A 24194-nucleotide genomic window follows, 5' to 3' on the forward strand; every position below is an offset into this window, starting at 1 on the left:
TCAGCTCCCCTCCCCCCCATCTCCTGGTCCATTGCAGGACGTGACTTCTCCAGGGGAGAGGAACCCCCTTTCCTCCTCTGCCCCGGAAGCAGGCACGTTACTCAGCCCCGGGCCTGGTTCTCACCCTGGTCCAGAGTGTGAACCTGCAGGTCTGCCTTGGAGCTGGCAGAGACCCCGCTGGGGGCGGATGTTAGCACAGCAGCAGGGTCCTGACGCCGGCCCGGGGGGTACACGTGATGAGCAGCTCCTGGGCCAGACTCCTGCAGCCCGAGGGCACGTGGGAACCTTCCCGCTGCCACAGTCTGGGAGCCTCATGCACCCCTTTGTTCTCTCTCCCCCCTCCCTCTCTCGGCAGAGCAAACGTGGCCCAGCACCCACGAGACTCTCCTGACCACGTGGAAGATTGTGGCGTTCACGGCCACCAGCGTACTGCTGGTGCTGCTGCTCGTCATCCTGGCCCGGATGTTCCAGACCAAGTTCAAGGCCCACTTCCCCCCCAGGTCAGTACCGCCCACAGCTGCCGATCGGGCTCAGTGCAGCCACCTAGAGAAGCAGAGAGAAGAGGGAGATCCAGACCCTCGATGAGTGTGGGGTCTCGCAGAGAATACAGGGAGAGCTAAACACTCTCCTGGGACGTTTTGGGGGTGTCTGGGGGTCAGAGCACCAAGCTGGAGACAGACCTCCTTTCCCTCTCTCGTGCCCCCCCCACCTGCCGTGAACCTGTGTCTCCCTTCTCCCCTGGTAGACGGTTCTCGAGGGGCATCCTGGGTGTGTGTGGGGGGGGGAGCACAGCGACAGGGCTGCATGCTGTGCCTGTCCCCCAGGGGTGCCGTGTCCGTTGCCACCTGCGTGTACGTGGCTCTGGAGCTATGTCCCTTGGAGCACCCAGTGCATGGGGAGGACGGGAACCACACAGGAGACACGGCCAAAGGCGTGTGGCCCAGCAGAGGTGCGGGGACTGTGGGCCGTGAGAAGTCTCAGGGAAGGACGCTGGATGGGACATCAGGACAGGGCTGCCCCTCCTCTGCGACCGCCCAGACTCGCTTGGCTTGGTGTCTTCATCCACTCGGCTTTGGGCCGCTGGCCGCCGTCCACAGAGGGGAGACCCTCACGTTCCCTGTGGGACAAAAACGTGCCCCCAGCCCTGCTGCCGGCAGATGACCGTTCAGGGCACCAAACGTCACAGGGCACAAGCCAGGCCCCTGCCGGAGGAGTCAGCACTCCCTTGGATTCTGCAACCCTGTCCGTCGTCTTCTTTAGGGACCTCGTGCATCCGAAAAGGGCACTTGTTTTCGCCCGCGGGGACCGACCAACCCCCAGGGCGGTGCCTACCACCCCCTGGAAAGGGAACGCTGCCCAGTGGGGAAGGGGCTGCCGTGAGCCGGGTGCGAGCCACCCGCCTCCCTCAGCAGCCCAGAGCGAGTCGCAGCCGTTCTGGTGCCAGACCCTTCTTTCCTCTCACACCTGCCGCCCGCCCTCTTGGCCCTCAGCGTTACTATTTATGAACCGAGGGACCGTGCTCTCTCATTGAGCGATTGCACTGCCCGAAAGAGGGCCCGAGGATCACCAAGAGAAAGCTAGGCTACGCGCTGTGATTCATGGCACGCTGGAGCTCATTAAAGTGGCCCGGAGAGCTATTTTTCTACAGCTGCTTGGGAAAAAAGTTATATTGCCTAAATATTAAGATTTTTTAAAGCCTCACTGAGGATACGTTCATTGACTTGAGAAAGAGAGAGAGAAATGCTGATGTGAGAGAGAAACAGCACTTGGTTGCCTCCCACGCGCGCCCTGACCGGGGATGGAACGGGAAACCTTTCCGTTTTCGGGGCAAGGCTCCAGCCGGCTGAGCCACCCGGTCAGGCTTCGTCATGGACACTTTAAAAACCCTGACAATTGTTTCTCTGACAACTGAGCTCCCCCTGGGCTCGGCTCCACGGGGTTCAGACTGTGACAACATGCAAAGGGCCAGGGCCAGGGCCAGGAGCTGCACGGGAGCCCCGTAAGGGCCCGCCTGCAGAGAGGGCAGACCGTGGGCCCACTCCCAGGATCCCTCGCGGCAGGCCGCACGTGCACAGCTCACGTTCAGGCTGGGTCGGCTGGTGGAAGTGAGGATGTAACTTGAAGCAGGTGGTGAGATGATGCTCAGAGCCCTCTTCCTGTTTCCTGTTGTTGTTTTTCTGTCTTGAAGAAATATTAGTGCTTTTATATGCTGTGACAGGAAGCAGAAAGGCATAAGAACCACAGGGGCCAGCTGTTGCCTGTGGCATGTAGGGTCCCAAGTTTCCTATGCTCTCAACGGTGTTGCTTTGTTACCAGCAGCCTCCCCCTGGGACACCACGGAGGCACCCTGACGCTGTTGGAATGGGCCGCATCGTCCCCTGCCCACGAGGTTGCAGCCAAAGGGCCCAGCCCAGAAGTCAGAGAGGGAGGCCGGAGGTGTGAGGAGGGGGCAGAGAGGACAGGCTGGAGGGCACAGGACAGGAGAAACCGCCGCTCTCCTGAGCGGCCGGCTGTGGCGGCAGCACCACCTGCCAGAGGCGGCCCCAGTGGGAGGCTGGGTTCTTCCACACCGTGTCCCCGGGGGATCTGCCGCCCGCCTTGGGCCCTGAGGACCTCAGCTGTGGTGGGGGCCCCGGGTGGCTTCACCCCTGGGCTGGAGTGTCACTCTGACACATTGGCACCACTTTTCCTTGCCCAGGGGGCCTCCCCGGAGCTCCAGCAGCGACCCCGACTTCGTGGTGGTGGACGGCGTGCCTGTCATGCTCCCGTCCTACGACGAGGCCGTGAGTGGCGGCATGAGTGCCTTAGGCCCCGGGTACCTGGCCTCTGTGGGCCAGGGCTGCCCCTTGCCCGTGGACGACCAGAGCCCCCCAGCATACCCCGGCTCGGGGGGCATGGACACAGGCCCGGGAGAGTCCGAAACCTGTGACAGCGTCTCGGGCTCCTCCGAGCTGCTCCAGAGTCTGTATGCGTCTCCCGTGTGCCAAGGGGGCCCTGCGTCTGACAACCCTGACTCAGCGGCCTGCACGTCGGGGGAAGTGGCTTCCAGCAGCCCTGGCATCGACATCGCAGATGGTAAGTGTTTGCCCCGAGACCTGAGCGCCCTGCACACCCCTCTGCACCCGGCATCTTGGAGCCAGCACAGCGTGAGATCCATCTGTTCCCCTCTCTCTCGGCTTAAATTGCCCCTTGCTTTCTCTGTGTGGAGAGGCCATGGGCAGGGCCAATTAGGAGGAGGAGGGGTCATCATCTCATAGGCGATGAGCCCATTAGCTGAGATCTCAGGAGGCACGGAAGGACACGGAGCCATCCAGAGCAGAGGGGCTCCGGCGGCCGGCACTTGGTTTTCAGAGCCTCTTTACGGTCCAGGCTGCTCGTCTCGTTTGTCCCTTCATTAGGCAGGACTTCTGCAAGGGGTGCCCAGCACGGGAGTGACACACAGGCCAGGAGGGAAGACCCACGTGCATGCGAAGGGGCCAGGGCCCATAGACGTTCCGGACCCACGCGGGTTATTTTCACGGGGTGGAAAGTAGAATACGCATGTCTGCCCGTCACGGGGAGCGCAGCCTGCAGCTCGTGGTAAAGCAGGAAAAAATGTGTCCAGCTGAATGGGGCTGTTTCCCTGGGCGGGGGCTACCAGCTCCACTTTGCAAATGAGACGCTAATTCCAGCGCGTCGAGGCAGTAAGTGGCAGTGACGCTGCGGGAACAGGGGTCTCCTGGTCCCTGCCGACGTCCTTTTGTGCGGCTCCTGGGGGCTGCCTCTCGGCCCCGGAATGCGCCACCTCTTGGCTCGTCTGACCCCGAGGGGCCACGGTCAGAATCGAACATCTCCGTGTTTGTGAGCTGGGGCTGAGACTTCCCCGCAGACGGACGGTGGACGGAGGAGTCGGTGTGTTTGATTACTGACTGATGGGTGGCCGTTCCCTTCTCCTCGCTGAGTCCAGGACTCGCGGATGTTCCGCCAGAGCTTGGGGTCACGGCCGGCCGCGGCGTTTTCGTTCGGCGTGCTAACCCCTACCCGTGTCTCCTTGCGCAGAGATCCCGCTAATGGAAGAAGACCCGTAGCCAGGCCGGTCTCCGGGACTCGACTGCCCCTCCGGGAGCGGGGACCCTGTACCTCGGAGCGAGGCCACGGGAGGACGGAGTGTGCAGCCTGGGGGACGTGTTGCGTTGGGCTCTGCGCGGACAGTGACTCACGTGGTCCGCCGCGGACTCGACAGTGGGGGACAAACACGGACAGACCGCGGTGGCAGGTCTTTGCAGTGGGACCTGAGGATTCGCCAAGACCCAGGGGAAACCCCCGTGTGGGCCAGGGGGCCGGCGTCCGGCGCCTTCCGTGCTGGCGAGCACGAGGGAGTTCCCCGCACGTGCCGCTGAGCCCCGCGTCCCACGGACTTCAGTCAAGAGTACTACCTGCCTCCTCCGAAAGCATGTCACATTATGTAAATTTGCTTCCCAAGTCTCCTTCGAACTGTCTCCGGTTCCCAGTTAGGCTGGATCAGCCTGTGCGGGAAGCGCGGCAGAGCGCCCCCTGGAGGCTCCCAGAGGGAAGGTTCTCCTAGGACGTTTGGGGGATCTTCCCCCACCTGGACACTCGTACTCACGCAAGGCTAAAAGCGGGGTGTGGCAGTCCCGGGGAGAAAGGACAGACTCAGGCAGACTCTGCTTTCTGGAAACTTCTTCAAGAAGTAGAGCGCGTGTACTCCGTGCTGTCCTCTGGTGAAATGGCGTCAGTATTTGTGTTCTTGGTCCAGCACCGGGATTTACGGCATCGGATAAACCCTGAGACTTCACACCCGGTCAGAATGTGTCCCACCACGTCTCACGGCGGAGAGAGTGGCCACGGTGACGTTCTGTGGCGGCATTTTAAAGAGGGGCCACACGACTTGGATCTCCGAGTCACCAGCCCTCCCCTGTGAGCTGTTATGGATGTTGTCCTCACTTCCAAACTCAGCCATATTTTATTTCCCAAAACAGAAATTGTTTCTGTACACACCTCCCTCCTCCCAATAAAGTGTGAGGCTAGATTTGTTTATTTTTTTCCTTTTATTGTTGCCCTGCCAAGCCCGCAGGCTGGCCCCCCAGCCCAGGCCCAGCTCTGAGCTCGTACTTCTAGGTGTTGTTTGTAAGAACGTGACGGACACAAACAGTTCCCCGTGTCCTGGAGGGTCTCTTCAAACACACGTGGCTCCACGGAGCTGCTTCCTCCCCTCCCCTGGGTTTTGGAGACACGCAAACAAAACTCTGGTCCACACCGTCACCGTGCTGAGAGAGCCGTGAGAGCTGGAAGGGAGACCAAATCCTGCCGGTTCCCGAGTCAGACTGATTAAAAACGTAAGAGGACATGTCAGTTTGCAAAGCGTGGCTTTCACGGTGGAGTGGAGCCGGCCGGCAGGGAGGGGCAGTGGCCGTGAGCAGGGGTGGCAGGGATGCCTGTCGGGCCAGCGCCCGAGGCTGGACGAGGCGACGGGCAGTGCCAGCCGGGCCGAGTGCCCTGGGACGTGAGTGGCTGGGCAGCACCGGGCACGGGGGTCACAGGCAGTGTTTAGTAACTGTAACTTTGTTCCCTGCCGGCCTCTCCTGCCACGGGCACCGCTTTGTACCGCGAGCCCCACAGAAGGAGGCGGTTTTCATGAGTGTTTGTGCTTTAACGCCACCTCGGCGCCGCAGAGAGAGATGACGTGGGCGGGTGGCTGATTGGACGGGAGTGGGGGCGTCCAGGGGCCACTCTGGGCCGCCGCCTCCAGGCAGCCTTCCCAGAATCCCTGTCAGGCCAGGTCTCCAGGCTTCTCCATGCCCACACCTGTCTTCCCTCCCAGGGCCCCTACGTGGAGGGCGTGTCTCAGAGGCCACCAGATAAGTGCCTCATTTCCCCCCAGACAGGCGGGAAGATGCCTGGGAGGCTGCCTCCAGGCCTGACCTCCCCTCGTTCCAGAAACTTTCTCCACCCCGGGAGACTGCAGCGGCCTGCTCCCCCCCACCCCTACCCCCACCCCCACCCTGAGAGCCGAGCACCTGCACGGACACCTGTGGAGCCCCCACACCTGAGGGACAGGTACCACGCACGTCAACATGGTCCTAACAATCGAGGCTGGCAGGAGGAAAAGACCCGCCCAGTGGCCCCATCTGCAGACAGCGCCTCACCAGGTCACCTGGACCCCCCCCCTCGGTCCCTTTTGTTTGCAGACGCCCACCAGTGTCGTGTACGGTGATGTCTTTATCTGTTTCACTCGAGTGGGCTGCGGTGGCAGGAAAGAATCCTCGTGACGCCCCGAGCAGGGTTTGATTCTGGCTCTTTATTCATTTCAAAGTCTCAGGAGGCCCTCCGGGCATGAATGGAATCAGTCTTTCTCTCACCGCCTCGGGAGTTAGTGAGTGGGTGGGAGCACACGCCGGCCCTACCCTCGGGAATCGTGCCCAGAGCTGTGGTGTGGAGAGAGAGGAGCAGCCCTGACCCAGGTGCTCCCTGCCCTGGGGGCGGGGGCGAGGGCGGCACCTGCAGTACCAAGGTCGGAAGCCTGCGGTGAGAACCCGAGGGTGCTGTGCCCGACTTCTGCCTGCGCTGTTTGCATGAGCAGGTCACTCAAGGAGCCACGGAGCGGCAGGGTTCTTTCTGGCTGGTGTTCTCCTGTCGCAGGCGCAGCAGGAGTCACAGGACATCTTTGCCCTTGGCTGCCACGTAGCCTCTTTTAACTGCAAGGCTGTGGTTTGCTGGCGTGGGTTCGTTAGGGCCACGGCACCCTAGTGACAGCCGTCCCCGCAGCTGGCGCCCGGGCTGCTTGCCTCCCGTTCCTGCAGAACTACTATAGCCCTGGCCGCACAGCAGGGCCGGGCCAGCGGGCCTCAGACGCAAAGGCTCATGGGCTACCCCTGCTGGGTCCAGATGCCCATCTGCTCCTTCGCTGGACAGCCCTCCCCGACTGGCCCGGGTCCCACAGAGGCAGCGAAATCGCTTGGCAGAGACTGGGCTTTACAATGGGCAGCACCTGGCTTCAAAGCCTCGCTCCGCCCCTAACTGGTGTGTCCTTGGACCAGCACCTGCCCTGCCCGGGCCTCGGTGTCTTCCTGCAGAAACTAGAGATAATTCCCTCTGGCTCCCTCACCTGTCTGTGGCGCGGGTGACAGCTGATGGAAGTCACAGCGCACGGCAGGTACTGGGTAAGTGGCAGCTGGTCTCCACTTGTGGCCCAGTGTGAGGGAGGGTGTCGTGTGGGTCATCCAGTCACACATGCGTCCTTAGGCTCCTCTGAGCTGCCTGTCACCCTCTGCCACCCTCTGACGTGTGCACAGGCGAAGCTCACTTCGGGGCTGCCCCACGGGGCCCTCCTCCCAGGAGCCCCTCCCCGGCTTCTACGTGCTAAGCTGTCCTGCAGGGGGAAATTGTCAGTCTGTGGCCTTTGTCCCTCCACCCTCCCGCCCCACTCAGCCCTTTCTGACTGCTGTGGACAGACGGCTCTGCTCAGGGAGGGTGGGACAACCTCAGCGATGTCCCCAAGGACTCAGGAGGACTCAGCTCACCTCCGCAGGCAGCCTGGAGATTTACACTAGCCCGCTTCCCTAATTTTATCATCTAGTTTGGATTTAAACCATAAACATTTCTGCCCATGCATTTCCAAGGTGATAAAGTGGGAGGGCCACGGTCAGGATGTGTGGCCTGGCAGCACAGGGCCCTGGAGAGCAGTGGCCACTGTCAAGCCGGGCAGCGCTGTGCACGGTGGCCTTGAGATCATAAAACTTAACGCAGAGGCATCGACGCAGTTGTGTGTAACAGCCCACGGCAGCACATCAGCTCCACGCCGGGCAGAAACCAGGCCCCGGGGACCGCAGGGCACAGTGTGGGTGGCCCCGTACCAAAGTAGGAGCCTCACTCGCGTGGTCAGAGCCTGCGGGGACCCTGGGCCCTGGTCCTCCCAGGCCTGGGAATGAAGAAACCAAACATCAGCAGAAGTATATAGAATTATGGCACGGGGGGGATGAGGTGGAGCCTGAAGGAATAGTGAGACTAATATTTTCTGCTTGGAGGCTGGGAGGAATATTTATAGACCCAGTTACAGTCCATAAATAGTTATTAAGCACCTGCTGTGTGCTGGGCCCTGTCTGTGTCCTCTAGGCCAGTGGGCAGTGAGGGCTGGTGAATACAGAGCTGCAGACTGGGAGCCAGGAAGCACAGGACCTGGCCCCAGGCCCAGGCTCTGGTGAGGTGTCTTCAGGCAGTGGCAGTGCAGCTGGGAGCAGGGGGCACGGGGGTGCCTGGAGGTGCAGGGAGAGCTGGGAGCAGGGGGCACGGGGGTGCCTGGAGGGGCAGGGAGAGCTGGGGGCAGGGGGCACGGGGGTGCCTGGAGGGGCAGGGAGAGCTGGGGGCAGGGGCACGGGGGTGCCTGGAGTGCAGGGAGAGCTGGGGGGCAGGGGGGCACGGGGGTGCCTGGAGGTGCAGGGAGAGCTGGGGGGCGGGGGCACGGGGGTGCCTGGAGGGGCAGGGAGAGCTGGGGGCAGGGGGCACGGGGGTGCCTGGAGGGGCAGGGAGAGCTGGGGGCAGGGGCACGGGGGGTGCCTGGAGTGCAGGGAGAGCTGGGGGCAGGGCGCACTGGGAAAGGGAGAGTCGTTCTGTGCTTCCTCGGGGCCCTGAGGTCCCAGGTGAAGCGCAGGCTGCAGAGAGGGGAGGGGGACAGCATGGGAGAGAGATGGAACTGGAGAGGGGACTCAGGGCCTGGGGGCCACACTCAGGAGGCCAGTGGTCCCCTTAGAGCTCGAGAAGCCAGGGGGTTGAGAAGGAGAAGTGAGCGAGTGGGAGAGCCATGCTGCCCACTCGACTTTGGGGAGCATGGGCCTAGGAGTCAGGGGCACCCAAACAGAGCTCAGGGCTGCTGCTGGGTCCCTGGGGGGCCCTTCCAGGCCCCGGGGTCTTCACCAGTTCGGTCAGAGGCACAACAGATGGTCTCCAAGGTCGCTTTCAGCTCTGATGGGGTGAAAATTCTTGTTCCTTGCTTTTAAAAAAAACCCAGAGTCAAATACCTGCGTCCTGTGTCCCCACCAATGGTGGGTGGCACTCCTCCCAGCTGCTTCTCCGGCCGGCGCCTGGGGCTCAGGAGCAGCACCCCCAACACCGCTTCGGGAGGGGCTACCCTCCAGGAACTCTGCAGCTGCCTCTAGCAGGATGCGGGTAGGGACACGGGACACCAGCCGCAGCCGTCCTGGCCTCGGGGGCAGTCCCCTCCGCCCCTTGGTCGGAAGGAGCAGGCGTGAACGGTACCCGTCCTGGAACCCCAGCAAAGCCGTGAGATTGATTTTGCCCAGATTGTGTTGCATTTCCTGTTCTAGGACGCGCGTGCACCTGCTGTGTATTTCATGGGGGATTAGGGGCGGGGCTGGGGAGGAAGCAGATACTCTTGGGAATCAGTCCTCATGGATATCATGGGACGTGGGGGCAGACCCCCTTTGGAGAGCCGTCTACAGGTTGGCTTTCGCCCCTGCCGCCCCCGGACCATCAGAAGGGCGAGGCCCTAAAGAATGCGGCCAGCCGGGCACGACTTCATGTTGATTTATGATCGGACCGTGGCTGGTGCCAACCGCCACCGCTTCTGCATCTTATCAGCCGTCTGCTTAGGGACTGAGTCAGATGCTTGTCTAACTGCAACACCAAGTTCACAAGTTCATAGGTCAAAGGCCACCTTCTTCATTTTGGTCCAGCTCCGTCTCAGACCAGCGCGTCCGGGCTCTCAGGAGCACTCCGGCCCCCGCAGGTCCTCGCAGGTCCCCAGCGCTGGGTTAGCCATGCCAGCTGTGGGTTTCCTGGGGGTCTGCAGTGGGCACTTGGGCAGCGCTGTCTGCTTAAACCTGTGGGCGCCGAAATGCGACGGGCCTGGGGCTCAACGTCAGCTCTGCCACGGGAGCCAGGTCGGGGTGTTGAAGCCTCGCGCCCCGCCCCCGCCCCGCCGTGAAGCGGGGACAGTGACAGCGCCCCCTGGCGGTTTGCTGATGGAGTAAACAGGACGCCGGCACAGTCCGCTCGGACAGCGCCCCAGAACAACAGGGCGAACGCTCCCAGGTGCTAGCTGCTCTCCATAGGCCAGCCTTTCTCCCTCTGTCCTCGGAAGGACCCAGAAAATGCCCCCTTTCTCTGAACCTCTTGCCAGCCCCGTGCCATCCACTGGGGAGCAGGGCGGAGCTGAAGGGTCACCCTGCTGCCCTCGTTCTGGCCTTTCTAACAACTAAGACCCCGCTGAGCCCCAGCTAGGTGTCTCTCAAAGCTCCCACCCGTCTGGGGGTTGCCCTGGCCTCCAGCTCTCAGGTCTGGCTGCCCCGCCAGCTACCCACAGGCCCTGCTCCCCACCCCCCAAGTGCTCCCCAGGGCCAGGCCTCCCGGAACCTCTGCCACGAGGACCACTGTGAGGGCAGCCAGCGCTACGGAGGGGCTGCCTTGTGGCGTCTCGGGGCCATAGTCCAGTCCCTCTTGACCTTGAACTTACTGAAATGTGATCTCCTAATGAAAACAGAATTAAGATAAAAAGCCCCCTTGCTGGAGTACTCAGGCATGGGGGCACGGCTGCTGTTAGCCCCAAAGAACACTCTGAAGTCATCTGTTGTGGTGGTTCTGCATCAGCTGCTTTTGCGCACCCTCCCCCCACACCCAGGAGACATTTGGCAAGGTCTGGAGGCATTCTGGGTTGTAACCATGGTGGGGGCGGGGGCACACTACTGGCACCCAGTGGGCAGAGACCAAGGGTGCCGCTGAACAGCCTGCGGTGCCCAGCAGAGCCCCATCCCGAGGGCTCGCCAGCCCGGCTGTCAGAGTGCGGAGGCCGAGAACCCCCGAGGCAGGAAACACGGGCTCTGAGACTGTGGGCTGGGTGTCCTGTGGCTGCCCAGTGGGCCGGTTGGGGTGTGGCTCAGGCCCCCCTGCTCTGGATCTGGAACCTTCAATGGCTCAGGGAGGTCCATGGGACCTCTCTCAGAAGAGTGTGTTTAAATGCACAAAATAAATTCAACCAATGTGTTACATGGAAGCGCAGAGATCAAACGTTTTTTAAAACTGATACGTAATATAGTTAGTGTTTTTTTCTCACCACGTGAAAAGGTCTGGCAGCCGATCTCACAGCCACCGTGAAGGCACAGGACCCGTCTCGGGCCCTGTATTCTGAGACCTCTGTAAACACTGTCACGTGGTGTGGAAGTATCTGTAGCTTCTTTTGGTGAGAGTCACGGGTACAGCCAATACCGTGGCTTATCGCTTACATGATAGTGACGGAAACACTGAATTCTGTTAGAGGTGAGTGAGAATGAGACGCACGTGTGTCTCGTCCAAGGCCATGGTGCCCAGGTGGTCCGCCCACGAACCCAGGTTTAAACGCCGGCCCTAGAGCGCCAATAGCTGAGCTGAAGCGTGCCTCCTGACGGGTTCGATTTCTCCTCCCAACGGGCACGAGCTCGGGATTCATGGAGGGCACTGCAGGGGCTTAGCAGCCGTCATCCGCCCTGGGGTTGCCCCTGTCATTTGGTCTGTACCCCCGGGGGAACGCATGGGGTTTAGAACCAGCAAACGTGAGTGCCTGCCCCAGCTCTACCATTCACGGCCGCGTGAGCCTGTCTGAGTTACTAACACCCCGGAGCCGGTTCCTTCACCCGTGAAGTGCAGAGCCCCACCTGCGCGTGTATTCGGGATGGAAGAAGACAAGGTGCCTGATGCGCAGTTTCCCACATGGGTGGGGGGGGGTCAGAAATGGGCGGTGGTTGTTTTTAAGGGAAGTCAAGAGTCAAATGGTATTTTCAGGGAGATTCTAGGAAGTTAAAACCATAATGACATAATGGTCTCTGGTCTCTATCCAAGACATCATCCGTGTCTTCCACCGGGTCCTGTGACTTGTCACAAATTCCGCAAGCAGTCCTGTTAACTGGGATGCTGCTTGTGGCACTTGGGGTGCTGCTGCCCCCTGCTGCGGCCGCTGCCCTCGAGGCAGAAATCCCAGAGGCACAGGTTTGGTGATAAAGGAAAGGAGACTTGATTCAAAAGCAGTTACTTAAGCCTATCAAGGCACAGCTTTAATCACTTAAGCTTATCCATTAAGGCTGAACTTTAATACCTGAGTTCTCCTCGCTTTCCCTGTTAGTTTCTATAGCCCAGGCGGCAAACACCAGGCCCTTGTGCCAAACCCAGCCCTCCGCCTTGTTTTATCCGGCCCGGCACCTTGTTTCTACCTGGCGGCAGCACCGAGCTCTGGCTTAACTGCCAAGGAGCAGTCACACTTACACAGTCCTAACATCACATTCGGCCCTTTGAAGGCAGCCACGAAGTGAAAATGAGCTTGACACCCGTGGTCTATAGGGTTAGTTTACAAACTGAAACAACATCATCCACAAAAGCGACACAATTTCGGGGGAACGGCAGGCCTGTGCCCCAGAGCCCGTTCCCTCTAGGACACCCAGAGAATGAACCGCCACCCTCTGCCAGGCCAGCCTCTCGCTGGGCTGAGCCTGGAGGTCCTTCCCATGCAAAGCGCCCTCCGTCGGGAACTGCAGGCAGCTACAGCACACCAGTCAGGCATCCCCCAGGAGGAAGGGCCTGAGCCGGAGCCTGAGAGAGTCAGCTCAGCAGCCAGCACCCCAGCCCCCTTACACCCACGGGTCCTGGAGGCCGTCAGCTTCTCAGCCAGTCCCCTCCCAGACTGCCCCCAGTTTGCCTCGGCAACCTCCTCCTCCGGCCCCTGCCGACTTCTCCCCGTGATCTGAGTTATCTTAAATCTCTCCGAATCACTCCCACTGTGGCCCCTCTTCCCTGATCCATATACACAGCAGCCGTGTTCCAGGTTATTTTACCCTCCAAGCCTCGCACTTATGGGCACGTGTGTATCTTCCACACCTGCCACCTTCCACCTCCCTGCAGGCAGGCCTGGTGCCTCTGATGAAGCACAGCCACCCGGACGCAGCCTGGGGGCCCCTGGGACGGCACTGGCACCATGTCCCTGCTCTGCCTGTTCACTAAACAGACGGCATCTCCCGGTGCAGCCAGGACCCCAGGCTGCTGTGCCAGCTCCGTCACTGCATGCTCCCCAAGGAGCAGGTCTTCCTCCCTCTCGGGGCCGCAGGCAGGCGGGCACCTGTCGGATGAGCGAGCTGGAGCAGCCAGGGCACCCTGCAGCGGACACAGCCCCGGTTGGTTGTAGAGTGTCACTGTCCACACCAGCGTTTTCAGGGCAGGTGTGTCCTTGAAGGCCCCAGGGCGCCAGCTCCCAGGAACAGGGGTCCCCCTCCTCCTCCCAGGCCCGTGTGCCCAGGGGCCTCTGAGTGGTGAAATGCTTTGCAGCAGCAGGGCCTGAGCCGCAGTGAGCACACAGGGGGCGCTGTGGGTGCTCCCAGCTCCCTCCGGAGACCGCAGGGGCCTCCCCAGCAGCCAGCTTTCCCCAGAACTGCCAGCAGCGTTGAGCTCTCTCCTCGCTCTCCGGGGCAGAGACTGGCGACAGGCCGTAGGATGGTTCCTAAGGAGGGTGCCAACAGCCTGCAGTCCAGTGAGTCAGCCCTGGGAAGCCCCGAGCTGGGGGGACCGGGCAGGGACCCTGCCAGGAGCACCCCCGCTTCTGACCACCTGTGGGAGCCTGCTCCTTCCATCAGGCAGTCATTCAACAAGCACAGAGCCCCTCGGTCCCAGGTCCTGCGCTGCCCCACCCTTTGACCAGGGCCTGACCCTGTCCCTGTCCCATCCAACCCCCTTCCCTCCCGATCACCCACTGGGCTCCACTCCCTGTCCTCCCGTTCACTCTAAGTCCTGAAGGTCCCTCCTTCCCCCAAAGGGCCCCCTTCCCTGTCCCAGCCTCTGCAAAGGGACTCAGAGGGCCACGCTGCTCTTGGGAAAGGAGGGGCAGCGTCAGGGGGTCCCCAAAGAGTGGAGCTCAGAGATGCAACCCAGTATTATGATGTGCTCCAGGTTTTGGGGTGGGAATGGGAGAGGGAGGGGAAGGGGAGTCAGGGAGAAGGAAGAGAACAGGGCAGGGCGGTGGGTGTGGAGGGGTGGGGGATGGGACCTGGCAGAAGGGAGCCCCCAGCCCTCCGCCCCGCCCCGGGGCTGCCCTGTCATCAGTGGACAGATGGCCTGGCCCCCTCCTGCCCCTACCTGCCCACCGGCCTGCACACCTGCTCTGTATTCCGGTCAGGCTGGGCCCGAGTCTGATTATCAAAGCAACGCCGTCCCTGAGACTCAGCTGTTGGCTGTAAGGCCGACTCCCCGCCGAGTCCTTCGGCCTCGTCAACAACCCAGGGCTGCCGCTCTGCATGCTGATGGTGCGCCACGGGAAGGCACGCAGCCGCCCCTGCTGGATCCTCGGGGCTCAGAGAGAGCCTGGCCCCGCCTGCCTGCGTCTCTGTGGAGTTCCCTGCCTCCCAGCCCCGGGTCCGGGCAGGTCTGGTCCCCCAGAGGGAGCAGGGAGGCGGCCTGGGTTGCAGGGAAAGGCACGACTCCCCGCCTTGGCTCACCTCTCTGGGCCTCAGTTTCCCCATCGTTCAAAGACAGGGTGAACATCCACAATCCCCAGGGTCCCCTCTGGCTCGGATACCCCCCGCTTCCACTCCACTCGGCATCTGCAGAGCCCCAGGTCCAGCCTCCAGGGCCACAGGGACACAAAGGACAACCTCTAAATATTCAGGAGCCGGCTGCTGGGCGTGGGAGCTGAGGGTGGTGACGGAGAAGGCTCCACGCACCAGCTGAGCAACTGGCCCGTCACTGGCCAAGGGCTGTGGGGCCAGCTTGAGCCCCAACCCCCCGGATCCTGCTGGGGCCCAACTGTTCGGGGGATATGAACGACCTTCTTTTGATGCTTGGGCTTTTATTTTTCACCTCCCACTTACGGAAAGTGACAACAGTTTTTCATTAGACCGTCGGCCATAAGAATACGTTGTCACTGGGTGACAGAAGGTGAAGGGGTTAGCCAATGGACAGAGGTGTCATAGGACAAAGGGCAGAGGCGCATGACCCATGGACACGGGCAACGAGGAGGCATTGCCTGAGGGAGGGGAGGGGGTGAAGGGAGAAAAAGTGGGGACGACTGTGAGAGCAGAAACAATACAATAAAACTAAATTTTCCAAAAAATGCATTCTTCTTTTTAAGTTAGTATATTTAATTAGAAGTTGTTCCATGAAGAAAACATCACCCAATAACAGCACACTCAAACAAAGAGGGTGAGTGTAGGGAATGAGTGACATTTGGGGACCCCTGGAGTAGAGGACGAACTCTGGGCTCCCCCACCCCCTGGCCGGCACCAGACCACCTCCCGCTGTGTCTTCAGTTCCACGCAAGGACCACCTGCTGCTTGCAGAAGAGAGTCCCTTAGCCTTTAGTGTGAGACCGCAAAGGCCGCCTTCTGAGATGGTGCGTCACTCGCACCCAGGCGAGGAAAGTGGCCTGGGGAGTGGTCCTGGCACAGAGTAGCTGACCCAGCGTCCCCATGAGCCCAAAGGGACACAGTGTCCAGGATGCTGGGTCACAGGGACACTGCCCCAGGCCGGCTTGCTCAGCCCACCGGCTGCGGGCTAAGTCAGAGCCCCGCTGAACCCCACCTGTTCCACTCCACGGGCAGGCACTGAGGTCTTGGTCCGGCTCTGGGCTCAGAGGCTCTCGACGGATAACGCAGCTCAACGGCCTCTGCCTCTGCACACGGGCTGGGCAGGGAAATGAGCCCACACCGGGAGCCAGCAAGCCTGGACGGGTGCCCACGGGCCACGCTGAGAGGCCCGAATGCCAGGCCAGCGGGTGCCAGGCAGCAGTGGCTGCTTCCGCTGATCGAGGAGCACCTCCTCACTGCCTTACAGCCTGTAGAGCCGGCCTTACAGTTACCCACCTTGACCCTGGAGACTTCCTGTCACCCTCGATGCGTCCCAATCTCCTGCACCCAACCAAAGGGCCCCTCAGGCAAACCCAGCCCCTGTCCCCTCTCCTCACACTCTACTTCTCTCGGGTTCCCACACACCCCTGCCTCCTGGACCCCCGGGACCACGCTCACCTCACAGGAATACTCCAGGCTCAGCCATCGCTTTGGAGAAATCAGCCATCCCTTTGGAGAAAAAAGGAAATTCGCATGTTGCTTTTCCACGATTTTCCAGGTACTACTAGGCTTGCAGCGGAGCTTAGACCGCTGATTTGAGACTTGCCCATGCTTTTCTCCGGACTTGCTATAACCTAATTCCGTCCTGCTCGGAGTGGTGTCCTCAGGTGTGACCGGTCACTCCACAGACCCGGTGCTTAAAGACCCAGCAGCTGACGCTGGAGTGCCTGCTTGCTGGGTTTCCGACGGGGAGACCCAAAGCTAATAGTCTTTATTTTTCTAGCAGCCAGGAAACAAATTCCCGCAGGGGAATATCTGCGCAAGAGAAGTAGACGCTGCGTTGCCCTCGCTAGAGGGGAGAGGTGCATCAGTATGCGCTGTGCGAAGCCAGAGGCCACCTTTGAGCCGTGATTTGCATTTTCTCCTCGCAGAGCCATTTATCTGGGGAAGTTCAAGTCCTCTGTCTGCGGTGAACTCTCGTTTAGCATTATATAAACGGACTCCAGCTGAATCCGTGTGGCTCGGGGAGATTTCTAGGAGTGGGCAGCCTGTTCTCTGGAATAGCGTCCCATAATTCTGTATAGAGAATTAGATTGGCTCCTGTATCTAGAAAAAGCTGAATTGGACATCCAGCCTTTCTCCCTAAGGGAACCCCAGAAGAGATGACTAAAACTTCAATCTCAGGGGTTTGGAGAAAGTTCGCATCTCTAGGAGGGACTGTGCAGGACAAGGTCACGCAAAGGTTACCTACAAGTTAGTCAAACTCTTCCCCCAGTCGAAGGAAGGAAAAACATAAGCTGGCTATTTAATCAAGCAATGGACAGCAGGGAGCAAGAGCATGTGACTGACCCTGGCTTCAAAATCCTCCCAGGAAAGAGGTTGGACCCAAGCTGAGTCAAATGGATAGAAGGTCCCAGGGCCAGGCGTGTCTTCCCCACGTGGCTGCCGTGGCCACTGGGCAAAAGCCACTGGTTTATGAGCGTAGCTCACACAGGGCCGTTTGTCGAGGCCACATTGACAATGTCTCCTGGAGAAACTTGGGCTGAGAAACTTGAAGCAAAGACTTCTCTTTGCTTCATTCCGACGTGGTCGCGCAGCTCAGCTCCTGAGGCTTTGAGAAGAAAAGCGTGGCTGTTCGGGTGAGAGTGTGGACCTCTGGTGATGGATGTTCTCGGGCCAAACGTGCCCAGGATATGCTGATCTGCACACACACTTGCTCCCGTTCAGAGACCTTATTACATACACGTCTCTCTCTGCCTCATGGCGAGTCTCACGTCGCCAACCAGACTGTGCGCTCCTTAGAGACCGGACAGCATCTCAGACGTCAACATTCCCCAGCACCTGGCTCGGTGCTGGGCGCCGCGGGTGCCACACGGACGTGAGAGGGCCTGAGAATGACTCGTAGTCCGAGTTCGCCCGCTGGGGCCGCTGTAACAGAAATAGCAAACTCCGTCTTCCTCTTCTTCTAAAGCCACTAATCCCAACGTGAAACCCCCACCCTCCTGGCTTCATCTGCTCGCAATTACCTCCCAAATGCCCCGTCTCTGAATGACATCACATGGAGGGGCAGGACTTCAGTGTGCAACTGGGGGCGGGGGGGGGGGGGAACATGACACACCGAAGTCCACAGCGTCGTAGTAACCCCTGTGGTCACCTTCAGACCAGGGAGGCTGCTGGGTGCAGGCTGCCTCGAGGAGGCTGCTGGGTCCGGGGAGGGGGCCACGAAGGTCTAACTGAGACGCTTCAACAGAGAAGGGCACTTTGAAGGAGGTGGGAATCCAAGAAACAGCCACGGGGCGGAGCTAGTGAAGGAAACATTTAAGCTTCTTGACAGGCGGGGGCACCTGTCCCCGAAGAGAGTTCTTCACCCCAGACACTGCACAACATCCCAGAGGTTGTCTCCCTGCCTCGGGGGCACACCTTCCTCACTCCCTAAGGAGGACCAGTGAGAGGCCGCTGGGCTCCTTGAGGGGCTTGTCCCTCTGCCCGGTGGGGGACAGAGTCCGTCTGTCCAGTGTCAGTTTGCCCACTGGACCTGGTTTAGTCGTTTCTGGCAGCCCTTGTGTGGGACCAGGACACCTCATCTCCTTCCGCTCCCGGCCAGGGGGTGTGCGCAGGATGTGACATTTTAAAGAAACCTTCGTGGCAAAGTAGTTTATAGTCCCCCTCGAGGAGGAGGGTCGAGACAGACTGGCCGGGAGATCAGAGGGGGCAGGGCATACGAATCTCTGTGCCGATTGGATTCAGTTTTAAAAAGGGAGGAGGACAGAAATACAAAGGGGTTTCATGGGCTTCTCTCTCTGCCTCTCTTGCACACACACACAGACATGCACGCAGCCCGGGCGGCCGGACCCCTCGAAGGGACCGCCTGTTTGCCTGCATCACCCTCAGCCTGCCTCTCTGCTCATCACCCTCCCACACCCTGGCTCCTCGCTGACGCCGCAGCCTCTCCTGGGCCCTGCCGCTCTCCGTTTAATTTCACAGCTTGCCACGGTGGGGCTGTGATTTCAGGGCGGGGTTATTTATAAAGCCTCTCCTGCCTCTCCAGTGGCACGCCCTCCTCGCCAGCCCCTCCCCTCGGCTGACAGGCTCCTTGACCCTGCCACACACGGGAGGGGAGAAGAGGAGGATGGAGATTCTTTCCCCGTCCACCGGGCTGTGATTCGACCCCCGTCTCTAGATGAACAGCACAGTCTGTGAGAATCCCACCTGCCTGAGCGAGAGCCTGCAGCCAGGGCTGGTTCTCGTGGTCACGCAGAGCTGCGGGTCTGGGGAATGACCACAGCTGGGGAAAGAGCAAGGGGTGGCCTTTCTGTCTTCTTGTTTGTAGGAGTTAAAAAAAAATTTTTTTTAAATCTATTGATTTGAGCCCTGGCTGGTGTAGCTCAGTGGATTGAGCTCGGGCTGCAAACCAAAGCATCACAGGTTCGATTCCCAGTCAGGGCACATGCCTGGGTTGCAGGCCACGGCCCCCAGCAACTGCACATTGATGTTTCTCTCTCTCTTTCTCTTTCTCCCTCCCTTCCCTCTCTAAAAATAAATAAATAAAATCTTTTTAAAAATGGATTGATCTCCCAAACAAAATATCAACAAGGAAACAAGGATACTGTGGAATTAAGCAATGCCTGAGAATAAATGAACTTACCTTTATTTAAAAAAATGTATTGATTTGAGAGAGAAAGAGAGAGACTGAGAGATAAACATCGCTCCATTGTTCCACTCATTCACACACTCCTTGGTTGATTCTCATGTGTGCCCCGACCGGGGATCAAACCTGCAACCCTGGCACATTGGGACGATGCTCTAGCCCACTGAGCTCCCCCGGCGCCAGAGCTCAGGGGTTATTTTCACATGTGGCCACTTTGAAAACGACACAACACTCTCTCTGGGAACTGAGATCTTGCCTGGGTCGCACGCCCCGGCTTGGCCAACATCCTGCTCAGTGTGGCTGCCTTTCTGGTTTGTTCTCGGGCTTCCCTAAGCACTCCAAGTTCGACTTCGGCCAACACGCCGTCTGCGGCTTCCTGATTTCTCCTTCTCAGATCCTCAAAAGGCGGTGGTTGACAGGGCCAGAGGGTTACCGTCAGGCAGAGTCCAGGCCCAGCTCTGCCGCGGTTTCACAAGTTAATTTGCCCCCCGCCCACCCCCTGCGCCCTCTGCCACTCGCTCATCTGTAGAGCAGGCATGATGGCGGTACCTGCCCCAGGCGGCTGAGGCGGGGACACAGGTGCCCTGAGGGTGAGCAGTGGGCACCAGGATAACTTTGGAAAGCAGGCTCCAATGGCAGAACGAGGCCTCTAGGGCATCGTGGGACAGTTGGGACCGAACACATGTGACACAGGGGGTCTGTGGCTAAAACTGACCCTGAATGCTCCGGGCCGGCCTCTGGCACCTGAGGGCTGAACAGTGGGGGAAGAGTGGGCAGGGGTATTAGGCCAGGGGATAAATCTGCTGCTTAATGACCAGTTTTTTGTTTTGTCTTGTTTTGTTTTGTTTTTTCACACAATAGAACAGAATAGAAAATTTCAGAGTGCCTGGCATGCAATGAGAAGAGTCACCATGTCATGTAACTGTTGTTTCATTTGTGTTTTGTGTGTGTATGTTGACGTGAAATGTATATTTTGGTTGGGTAGCTGCCAAGAAAAGTTTGAGACACACTCTCCTGGACATTGAAATGTATGGGGCTTGCTGACGTCTGCCTTCAGAGCAAATAGACTTTCTGCCCGCCCCCTCGGGTATTGTGCACTGGGGAGTCAGCAGACCCCCTCCACTGCTTCGGTCTGGTGCAACAACATGAAAGACATTCTTCCAAATCAGCTTTGGTGACAGGTCAACTTCCTTCCAGCGCCAAAGACTCCGAGGCCTTCCCACACCTCACAGGGCGAGTCCAACCCCCCCCCCCCCACTGACTCCTAACCGACCCCCTTCCCAGCCTGATCTTCTCCAACTGCTTCTGCCCGACCCATCTTCCCGGGTCTCCTTCCATCCGCCCAGGAGGAGACTGCCCTCCCCTCCATCACGTATCTCTCGGTCCCAGGCCTATCCGCACGTCACTGCCCCCCGAGGCTGTCCTCACTGGGACAGGACGGCATTTCTTGGGCAAGGAGCCCACGGAGATCCCTGGTTGTCCTGGGCCAGTGGCTAAAGTGCTGCCTCAAACACCACACTCCCTCCACACCATGCCTTTGAGATTCATCTTCGTGTAACGTGTATCCACAGCTCGTCCCTCCCTTGAATCGCTGAGTTCTAGTCCATTGTCCATACCACAATCTGTTTACCCCTCTGCGGTGAGTGTGCCAGATTGCAAAGTCTGAAGGAACCCCCCACAAGTCCCCACCCAGGGCTGCCCTCCCTCCAGAGAAGCTGGCTGCAAATGTGGGAGTCTCCACAGCCATCCTCGGGTTCCATAAGTTGCTAGGACAACTCCCAGAACTCAGGAAAGGGCTACGTTTAGAACGACACTTCTACTACAACAAAGAAATGCACATTAGAACTCTTCGAAGGCCCTCCTGCATCGGGAAGAAGCGGGGGGAGGGTTTCAAATGCAAAGTCTGCCTGTCCCCAGGGAGGGGGTACCCGCCTGGCATCAGTGGGCGGCAAGATGCACGGAGGATGGCAACCCAGGGAGCTCACTCAAGCTCTCGAGTGTGCGGAGTTTTTACTGGGACTTGATCACAGACTCATACGCGGCTGACCTTTGTTCCCCAGGCCTCCCGGGAGGCTGGAACTAACCTATCATAACTCAGCTCGTCAGACCATCGGTGGCCAAGCCCCCAGCCAAACAAAGACAGTCCTACGAGGCAGGACACTCCAAGGGCCTAGAGGTCACCTTCCACGAGCCAAGGCAAAGGCCAGACCTTCTGGTTCATTCTCCACGCACACGGTGTACCCGCTGTGGCACACCCGGAGGGCTTGCCGTCGGGGGCCGTTAGGATTTAGGCCGATGATACACGGCGAACCTCAGCAACATTAGGCCAAGGGAGAGAAGTGCAGGCTCGTGATTCCATTTAGAGGACACCGCAGAAAAGGCTAACTTCATCTACGATTATGGTGACGGTAGGATAGGCTGCAGCTGCGTCATTTGTGGGGCCATTTGTGCGCTTGACTGTGTGTTGGTTACATCTCAATTAAGTCCCCTTTTAAAAACCCCTCTGCCGGTTACTGTGCCTTGCCCTGTGCCGGCCATTCTGCTCAGCACTTTACAATGTTAATACTGGTGTGTGTGTGTGTGGCACCTGTACCCACTCAGCCATTGGCGGGTACCTAGGTGTCCTCCAAAGCGTGGCTGTTATAGATAATGCTGCAGTGAACATGGGTGTGCATGCATCTTTTCCAACTGTCTTTTCTTTTCTTTTCTTTTTTCAGATAAATACCCAGGAGGGGAGTGGCTGGGTCATATGGTAGCTCTGTTTTTCATTTTTTGAGGAAATCTCACACTGTTTTCCCCAGTGGCTGTACCAGTCCACACCCCCCCAGCAGTGCGCAAGGTTCCTTTCTCCGCATCCCTGCCAGTGCTTGTTATTTGTTGCCTTTTGGATAATAGCCATTATCAAGTGTGAGACGAGACTGGGCTGTGGTTTTCATTGGCAGTTCCCTGATGATTAGTGACATTGAGCATTTTTTCATGTGTGTATTACAGGCCATTTATTATTTTACTATCGACAACAGTCTGATGAGGTAGGTATTATGCTTTCTGTTTTGGAGATAAGAAACTGAGGTTTGGAGGGATGGAAAAGCTCATCCAAGGTAGCCACGCTGGTGTGAGCGCCCAGAAGTTACACGCTCTCCTCTTCCTCTGCCCCCGTTGTAAATCAGGGACAATACTGGTTCCCACCATTGTGGCGAGAATTAAATCAGCGAATGCGTCCATCGTGTGGTCTTCCAAATGGGGGCTCGTGTCAAAGGCCACGGGTTGGGATGGGAAGCCCCTCAGCTGTCCTGGCCATTCCGGTTGAAGTTGCCAAATCCCCAGTGACCTTACCTGTCAAAAGACGGGGTCAGGTAGACACCACCTCAGGTCTGACATGGGTCCCTGGAGCCAGGCGGCTGGGACCCATACCCAAAGCCGGGAGCCACCCAGGGGTGAGGGCTTCGGAAGTCCCCGGGAGGCCGGGACACCAGCTGAATGGTCTTCCCCTCCCTACCTGTTGCCAGTGCTCTGGCTCACATGCTGCTCAAGGCCCCTGATGGTCTTGCCCTGTGCACCTGCGAAGCAGAGTCAAGTGCAGGAAACAGGTGCCAAGTATCAAGTTCCCCATGTGTGCTCTGCCTTCCACTGATGAAAGGGAACCCTGGGCCTGCCCCCACAAAGTGTGGTTTAGGGTCGACTTCTGGCCACCGAAGATCCCAGCTCTCAGCACTCCCTGGGTGTCCTTAGGGTCCCTTCCCTGCTGCAGACCCCCACAGCATAGCGTGAGCGCCCCTCCCTCTCCACAACGCCCACCCCCCTCCCCGACCAGTGGGGAGGCGGCATCATCCCTGTGCATGCGGTCCTTGGAGACCTGCTTGAGGCAATTTGTCACTCATTCTTCAAGCTGCCAGCCAGGGAGGGGAGCGAGAAGACTCTGTCATGAGATCTTCCTGATGTAATTAAGTGCCAGGCCTGGGAGTGCCAGGGCCGGCTGTTCCGTGATTACACTGCGAGCTCCCAGAGGCAGGTGCATGCGGGTGGGGGCTCAGGCACCTGCCGCTGTCTGCACCCCTGCCCAATGCTCCCCCACCCCAGTCTTGCTCGCATCAGCGCCACGTCTGTCTTTGAACTGGGTTTCAGCCGAAGAGCCCTTGCACCACCTGTTCATTAAGTCATCTCTCTTTAACCCTTGGTTTTCTCCAGCCTTTGGGGAGCCAGTTTTCTTTCCTTTGACGCATCTCTTTTCCTGCAAACCCCAGCAGTGGGGACACAGGCAGGAAAGGAGACCAGAGGGCCTGGCAGAAGGAACATCTCGCCCATAGGACCGAAAGGGCCCGTCTCCTTTTGGCTTCTCCCGCCAAACTCAGGGTTTCTTCCTCGGGACACCCCCACTCCCACACACGCACGGGAGCACTTGCTGACCGGAATCTGTCACTAAGATCTTCCAGATGGGGACTCCCGGCCAAGATGGAGGCATAGGTAGACACATAGTGCCTCCTCGTACAACCAAAGAATGACAACAAATTTAAAAACAAAAAACAGCCAGCACTGACAGAAAATCGAACTGTATAGAAGTCTGACAACCAAGGAGTTTTTAAAGAAGAAACATTCATCCAGGCTGGTAGGAGGGGTGGAGAAAGGCAGCCGGGGCAGAGAGGATGTGCAGCAAGGCAGCGGCTGGTGGGGCGGGCGGTCCCACGTTCGCATGCGGATAAACCAGGAGGAACAACTGGGGAGCGAGACAGACCACACCACCCAGGGTCCCGACGGGGAAATAAAGCCTCAAACCTCTGATTGAAGACACCCGTGGGGGTTGTGGCACCAGTGGGAGAAATTCTCAGCCTCCCAGGAGAGTCTGCTGGAGAGACTCACAGGGTCCTAGAACATATACAAGCCTACCCACTGGGAATCCGCACCAGAAGGGCCCAATTTGCTTGTGGGAAGCGGGAGACACAACTGGAAACCGGCACAGAGCAAGCAGCATTGTTCCCTCTCGGACTCCTCCCCTACACACAGCGCCACAACGCAGCCACGTG

General features: G+C 59.2%; 1 protein-coding gene across 1 annotated transcript in view; it reads left to right on the top strand.

The window, feature by feature from the left end:
- The window catches only part of SUSD4 (sushi domain containing 4), an 88823-nt gene extending 83794 nt beyond the window's left edge, over positions 1 to 5029 (top strand). Inside the window, exons 7-9 of the mRNA XM_045817866.1 lie at positions 356 to 500; positions 2699 to 3075; positions 4039 to 5029. Of these exons, the coding sequence (XP_045673822.1) occupies positions 356 to 500; positions 2699 to 3075; positions 4039 to 4067 (551 nt within the window). The 3' untranslated portion in view covers positions 4068 to 5029. The remainder of the gene's footprint in view (positions 1 to 355; positions 501 to 2698; positions 3076 to 4038) is intronic.
- Positions 5030 to 24194: the final 19165 nt, after the last annotated feature.

Source organism: Phyllostomus hastatus, unplaced genomic scaffold (assembly GCF_019186645.2).
Source record: "Phyllostomus hastatus isolate PE091 unplaced genomic scaffold, TTU_PhHast_1.1 phas_contig_148, whole genome shotgun sequence".
Taxonomy (NCBI): Eukaryota; Metazoa; Chordata; class Mammalia; order Chiroptera; family Phyllostomidae; genus Phyllostomus; species Phyllostomus hastatus.